The 7,748-nt window shown below is 38.1% G+C and overlaps 1 protein-coding gene across 1 annotated transcript in view; it reads left to right on the top strand.

Moving 5' to 3' along the window:
• LOC106867428 (MAM and LDL-receptor class A domain-containing protein 1) overlaps positions 1 to 7,748 on the top strand; it is a 317,166-nt gene that overhangs the window by 139,984 nt on the left and 169,434 nt on the right. Inside the window, exons 4-5 of the mRNA XM_052970190.1 lie at positions 5,022 to 5,097; positions 6,100 to 6,217. Coding sequence (XP_052826150.1) covers positions 5,022 to 5,097; positions 6,100 to 6,217 — 194 coding nt within the window. The remainder of the gene's footprint in view (positions 1 to 5,021; positions 5,098 to 6,099; positions 6,218 to 7,748) is intronic.

The following is a 7,748-nucleotide window of genomic DNA, read 5'->3' as shown; positions in this document are numbered from 1 at the left end:
GCAGTATTGTCTCTGCAGTATCTCACACATGGATTTTGCATCATCATGTAGAGTGTTGTTCTCGTCAACCAGAGGACCAACAGTGGAAACAGCGTCTTTATGTCTTTTTTTTTTTTTTGCAAATGGGATTGAGTTTTATTTTCTCGATGGCTCAACTCTCCTCAGCTGCTCTGCTTTTTTGGAGTTTGTGTGTTTTTCGATTCGAGTGATGCAATGGTAGTGGAATGGGTGACTTGCTGCTGGCAGTATTTAAGTTGGTTGATTTTCTTAATTCTTTTTATTTTTCTTATAATTGCTCTTCTATTTCTAGGGATTCTGCACTTGGATTTGTATACTGATCTTTATAGAGTATGTTTTGCGCATATATTTGTTACGGTATCTACAAATGTCTGCCATGATGTGTTTATGTTGGAGGGGGTGTGCGCGTGCGTGAAGGCCCAATCAACTTGTGAAAGATCATGATTGATCGCATCCAAATCTGCGTTATGAAGACCCATATGAATGGACTGGAGAGATGTCACTGGATTTGATCTTTGGGTAGTAGAATCTCAGATCGCAGAGAACCATGTCATGGTCTGAGAGTAGTGGTGTTTTTTCCACTGCAATATTGAGGATAATGTCAGTGTGGTTACTGAACACTAGGTCCAAGGTGTCTTTGTGACACCTTGTTGGTTCACGAACAAGCTGGGTTAGGAAAAACTCATCCGTGCTTCCTTATCAGGGGTTGAGGCAGAAAATCCTGGTTTCAAACTGTTTGTGGACCTATCAACACTGGGGAAGTTGTTAATATGTTGTCAGCATGATACTGATGGTTGAAACACTTAATACTGTTGAGGCATTCCTTGAAGCGTAGAAAAGGAGTTAGGGGTGGTCTATACAGCCCAACTACTATTGAATTGTTGGTTTTACTAAACACAGAAGCTGCTTCACAGTAGCCGTTGGTAAATACTTCCATTGTTTCAGCCGAAAAAGAATTGTGCACGAAAATGGCGGTCCCACCCTTTCTTCTGCCGACACAGTCTGCACAGATAGCTGTAAAATTCTTTACTCTCACCTGAACTTCCAAGTGAAGGTTATTGAGATGGGTCTCTGTGAGGACGAAAAAAGGCATATGGTGTGGATGGTCATTAACCTAGTCCTCAATAAATTGGATCTTCCATTTTTGGGTATTGGTGGAAGGGCTGATGCCTGGTGCATTGAGCAAAAATGTTGAGGCGATAGTGGTAACTGATTTTGACTGTTTTGGTGATTTGCTTGTTAATGGCAGCAATGAGAGTTTGTGCGATAGGGTGGTGGTGGCCTTGTATGATGGCTAGAATGTTCTTTTGTAGCTCTTTTGCCAGATTCATTATAGCTAAAAAAAGAATTCTGTTTGGGGAACTGGAAATTTTGTGGTTGTGGGTTTTGTATTGGTTAGGGGTCCCGTTTATATTTTTATTTGTGCAACGAGTCCCCGGGAGATGAGTAAATAGACAATTATGCTGTAGACATAATCTGTTACGCCGGGAATAGCGGCAGACTCTAAGGTTCCGTGTAACATGAGTGGCTTTTTTTCAAATTTGATTAAGTATTTGGTGAGGATGATGGCAGTGGTGGTAGTGGCGTTCTTTTAGATTGTGCACTTTGATGGTAGCAGCTGTTGTGAAAAGGAATTGAGCGTCTAGTCCCTGGCAAATGAGTGAATTTGCAATCAGTGTCGGTGCACAGCCTCTTGCGTAGTGAATAGCGACATATTTTGGGGTTTCGTCTGTAGGCTGTAAGAGGGTGTTAGTAGGGTGAAGCTGTATCTGTTGCTGTTTTTTGGGTGGTTGTTGTTGTTGGAATTGTTGATGTTGTTGTAATTCTTGTTACTGAAATTGTTGCTGCTGTTGAAAATTTGATGGGTGGGTAAGAAACTCTGGTTGAACGAGCTGTGAACAGCTGGAATCTGAGAAGTTGACCGTTTCCTTAAGCAGGTCATCAATTATGGTTGAATTAAGGAGTGTTAAAGGTTGAGGCTGGGTCAGTTCTTCCTGCTGTGGTTGTTGTTGTTGCTGTGGTGATTGTTGTTGTTTTTGCTGTGGTGGCATAGGAATTTGGGGGGAAGGAAGGGGGCTTTTTTGAGAACTGTTCCCCACTCGCGAGTGTTTCTGAATAAGTCGTCCATATTTGTTTCATTTTCTCCCTGTTTTGTGCGTTTGTGCATCCGTAGATTTCTACCACACACACACACACACATGTAATTAAAAAAGTTCCAACGGCGAATTATTCTATTCAATATCTATTAATCGTAATCTATGCCGGTTGAAAGGTATTTATATAAAATTTCATATAAAAAATTTTTTTTTTCTAAAAGTTATGAGGGAAAAACTCGGATCTTGTGAATTTTCCGAAGTCCTTCTCCCCCCACCCCGTTGATTTCCGCGCATTTTTTTTCATATTCCTTTCCTACACATTTTTTTAATATCCATTGCACTATTTGTTTTTATTTTGTTTCCGGGTAATATTGTAAACATTAACCAAATTTTGAATAGCAAAAATTAAATATCACAAGGGGGCATCAGGGTTTTAGAAATGATTTGATGGGGCATGGCCTAAAATCGGTTGGGAACCACTGATTAGTAGCCATTCTGTGGTTTTGTCCAACGATTGTCTACCCTTCCTATGATTTGTTTATTTTCTATTTCTTACTGTGGTCTACAGTCACCCTACTTTTACATATTTTTTTTCATTGTATCGACTTAATATCATAACCCCAAATAATTCGTAATGTGAAAGACCATTTGTTGAGCACCTTGGCGAAACATACCACGTTGAGACTAATCATGATGTAAATATATGGTGTACGTATGTGCGTTTCTCCCAAATGCATGTATGTGTGTATGTTAGGTGTACATGTGTGCGCGTGTAGTAATAAACAACAATCGCATAATGTTATAAGAAACCAACCGACCGACCGACCAACCAACCAACCAACCAACCAACCAACCAATCAACCAACCGACAAACAAGCAATAAATAAATAAATAAATAAATGAATAAATAAATATATGTGTAAATAAAGTGTCTTCTGGATAGAAATACATGAAGGAAGACGTTGGCGGAATAAGGGTGAAATAAAATTTCTATCCAAGAGCCATACGGTATTGTTTTTTCTCTTTTCTCTTCTATTTTATTCCCCGATCAACAAACAAGGTGGAAGACTGTCATTTCATTTGATTAAACACAAAATCCAAAAGAAAAAACAATAAAGAAACATTAAAATAAAATATTTAAAAGAAAATAAACAAGGATAAAGAGGAAAACGGAAATGGGATAATACATAAAATTGCAAGTACTATAAAACCTGGAGGTTACTTTCATAATGTCGAACTAAATGTTTTGAAGGGTTGAATGAAAGAAGAGGATAAATAATATCAAACGATGTCTTTGTTCAGGCAGCAACATAAACAGAACGTAGATTTGGTAAAACGCGCGACTAGGATTTGGTTTGATGTGATCAGAGAAGTGTGTGTGTGTGTGTGTGTGTGTGTGTGTGTGTGTGTGTGTGCTTATGTGTATGTAATCAGATAATCCGATAAGAGAAAACGAAAGGTTAGAATTGTGTTTAAGAAAGGGCAGTGTCGTTGTTGTTATCGGTCGTGATTTATGAGATTGTAGTTGTTTTTGTTTTAAGCTCAAGGTCAGGTGTGATTAAATTGATTTGTGGCGTTCGTATTTTACCTTCGAAAATAACACAATTACTTGTTTTTCAAATTTGGGGAGAAGATAACTTCAGTTAAATTGACTCCAGTACTTTATCAACAACTGAAGTGTGTCAGGCAAAACTGACTTAGCAGATGTTGAACTCAGATTATAAAAGGTCATAAATACTGCAAGGTATTTATTCGATACTCTATCGATTCTGCTATTTCATTGCCCGTTACTAACGTCATAATTGACAACTATTGAGTTTATTTTCTATATCATCTGACGAGAAATCATTGTTGTTGCTTTTTGAATTGAGTCAGTCTTGATTGAACTGGTTGATGACCAGCGTCATCTTCAGATAGATGCATAGGTATTGCAGCAGTAGGACCAAGCAGGCCCATGGGCCCGTAAAGTCTTTATGTGTGAGTGCGTGGGTGGGGAGAATAATAACATGTTCTGATGTGGATGCAGGGGTTCATTTTATCGTTTAATCACCAAGGTATTTGACCACTTAAACATGGCTCTAACTAAAAATAGTAAATCTAGAACTACGCTATGTAATATGTCCTTCTCTTTTTAAACGGTAGATTGGGAATTAATGGAGTTTTGGGAAAATGTATAAAAGTTATGACTTTCACTACTTCCTGCAAAAACAATCATTTTACAATTAAGGTTTTGGAGATTTGATTCTAGGTAATAGAAATTGATATTATGTCTAATACTTCACGAGGTCAATAAAATGAATACCAACGATAGTAGTGAGCGCCATATAAAAAGAATGAGCTCCAGCATTGCCGACACATATATATGCATGCGCGCGCGCGTACTCACACATACACACACACACAACTTGCTTGTTGGTGACGACCCTCTTGCCCTCCACTTGTCCACACCCCATATATTAATCCCGATTTTGCTTCCATTAAATTATTAAACAACAAATGTCTATATATGTCATACAAATAACATGTCTATACATAGCGGTCGCCCAACCATCACGATGCCCCATATCTAACTCTACTATCGTTGTAGACATTTGTAGAATATTTATTGTTTAGTGGCGTTTCTACGCGGTCGCTGGAATTGCTAGCATTAGCAGTAAAATCAACCTCAGATCACATCCTGTCGTCTTAAAAAATGGGAATACATTGGATAACAAAGACCTTAGAGACCTAGATATACTATGCCTGATAAAAAAAATGGATCAGGTTTGACTCAGTGCTAAGGAACTACATCAGCCGTTGTTATTGTTGCAATGATAAAAACATTTTAAGCTGAGACCATATTTTTTGGAGTGACAACCACAACTACATACGTAGCTTAGTTGTTTCGGTGTGTGTCTATTATTTCAGAGGCGAAATGCTGTCAGAGAACACAACACAGTTTGGTTAAGAAGAGTTGTACCATTTACAGTTGATACAGTCTTTCGTGAGTAGCTTCAATTATCTCCTCTTTCTTTCTCTTCTTTCTCTCTCTTTTTCTGTCTAGTCATCTATTTTTCACGCCCAAACTCTTTATCAATCTATCTAGTTAGATAAGAAAATATGTTTCAGATTTTTTTGTCCTTCATGTCATTCTGCTGAATTAATGCATAGTGTCGAACTATCAATATATAGTACTGAACAATCAAGATATCCAATCAGCAAAACACAACTGTAGTTGTAGGAGAGACTTCACTTCAGGTACATTGCTAGTGCATAGGTCCCATGTATTTTATATCTTAGTAAATAGCAGAAACATTGAAGATTTAACGCGTGTTTTTGTTAGCATCAAATGAGTTCGCACCACAAATTATAACAAAACGTTTTATACAATTCGAGTCACCAGCCCTCTTTCATACAGTACCTTTGTTTCATACAGAACCCTTGTTTATACGGTACCCCTGTTTTAAGTACTTCCATCAACCCATGTCAGAACTAACACAACAACAACTATTGCATTCTTCTAAACAAACACATGTAATGTAATAGTATGTTGTCAACTTAATGTGACAGTCCCATAAAGGGGAAGAATGCTACTGTTATTTAGCCCTAGAAAACACCGTTTCCTGTTGGACTTGACACATTTCCTATGCCCTTCTGTTTTCAAAGTGGAGATAAGCACCTCCACCCAACAAAGCCAGCATCCATGGGACTGTCACATTAAGTTGACAACATACTATCACTTTATCGTACTGCTACTGCATATATCTCTCAGAGATTTAGCGATATATTATTTCTATTTTCAAAAATACATGTAATATTGTACGAAGCCACTTTACCTTCCAAAATTTACAGTTCATTTCTCGTAATTGTTTCAAACATTCATTAAGTTTTTTCAATTCCAAAGTTTTCTCTTGATAGAGCAACCACTAAAATTACTTGAACAACTCAGAAGAGAGTTTCCTTTGAAATAATCCTTGCTTCTTATTCTCTCTTCCACGACTAATAGCGGCCAGTACTTTGGAACAGATTCGTTTGGCTATACAAGAGATAGAACAATTTAGCTGTGTTCGTTTCCAGCCACGCCAAAACGAAATCGATTATATACGAATTAGAAACATATCGGGGTAAGTTTAATATTGTTCCTTATCAATTATCAATAATATAGATCAATGCATACCTCTGAATGTACGCATATGTCTGTGTGTGTAAATGGGTACAGTAATGATTAAGAAGTTCGACAACACGGCATAGTATCTGAGTCGCCGGAAACCTTGAGCGTGAAACTTCTTGTTAACCCAACCACTCGACTCTACATTTATTTAAAAGGGTTGATCTAGTCTTGTACTATGACGACGTTGTTTAACTGTCAGTGGAATATTCAGCCACATTCACGATAATTCAAAGAGGAATCTTAATGGAAGAAGACGGAAGATTTGTTTACATATTTCTTTCCGTGCACCATATGTTTAGATTATAAGCTTTGTAATGGTTTGATTTACACCTCATGTTGATTCTTAATTTTAGCAGGAGGTAGTCAATTAATAGGGAAGAGGTATATCAGATTCAATTAAACCTCAGTAAATTACTGGTAGTTAGTTTAGTATAGATATACGTGATTACACACAGAGCAAGGCATTTAGCCCGTCTTTCCACGGTTTCCGACACTCGACTGTCCAATTCATCATTACTACCCTACTCATTCTCAGATACAGACAGTTAGTAGAGTATCAGATAAATAACTGGGAAGTCGCCGTTTCTTATGATGTTACTGCCGTGTTGTGTTGTCTTTGATGGTGAAAACACCAAAATATTCATTGATTCCAGCAAGGCAGTGGCAACCCTGTAGCACTGACAAGTGTATTAGTAGTTTAAAAACATGAGTTCAAGTTTAGGCGTGGGCTTGGAGAAAATATTGATAAAACATTGCAGTAGGTCAATGACATTCACTCGAGAGGTAAAAACTGAGTGTTCAGTGTTGGCGCTGTGACACAATTGGATCTATTCCACCACAAACGTTACCACTGATACAATAAAAGCCTGTTCACCACTACTACCAACAACATCACCTCCTCTACCAATACCATTACTAGTACTCTCACCTCCATTAACAATACTGTTACCAACATCACTATCGCTACCAATATCTCACTACTACTACCAACACCACCACAACTACATTACGATTACTAACGCCCCTCCAATGCCGACTTCTCCGCTACCAAAACCACTACTACAATTACTGTCAACTCTACTACAGCACCTCTACTAGCATTACTACAAACGTCATCAATGCCATGACATCCTCAACAACCACCCACACTATCATACCTATCACTACACACATCACCATCAATCTCTCTCATATTTTCATCATCATCACTCACTTCACCACTATCATCAGCAGCACCGCACCCTTCACCAATTACCCATAATCATTAATATTAATACGCTTTTTGTTTTTGTACGTACCTGTTGTGTACGTCACACTTACTTCAAAGAAGTGGCAAAGCGAGAGAGAGAGAGGAGGACATAGAGAAAGTAAGAGAGAGAGAGAGAGAGAGAGTGAGAGAGAAAGAGAGAGTGAGAGAGAAAGAGAGAGAGTGAGAGTGAAACAGACAGTGAGTGGTGACGGCGTTCGTTTTGTGTTTTTAAATG

This window comes from Octopus bimaculoides, chromosome 8 (genome assembly GCF_001194135.2).
Source record: "Octopus bimaculoides isolate UCB-OBI-ISO-001 chromosome 8, ASM119413v2, whole genome shotgun sequence".
NCBI lineage: Eukaryota > Metazoa > Mollusca > Cephalopoda > Octopoda > Octopodidae > Octopus > Octopus bimaculoides.
Note: the sequence above shows the minus strand (reverse complement) of the source record. Positions and strands in the feature narration are given on the sequence as shown.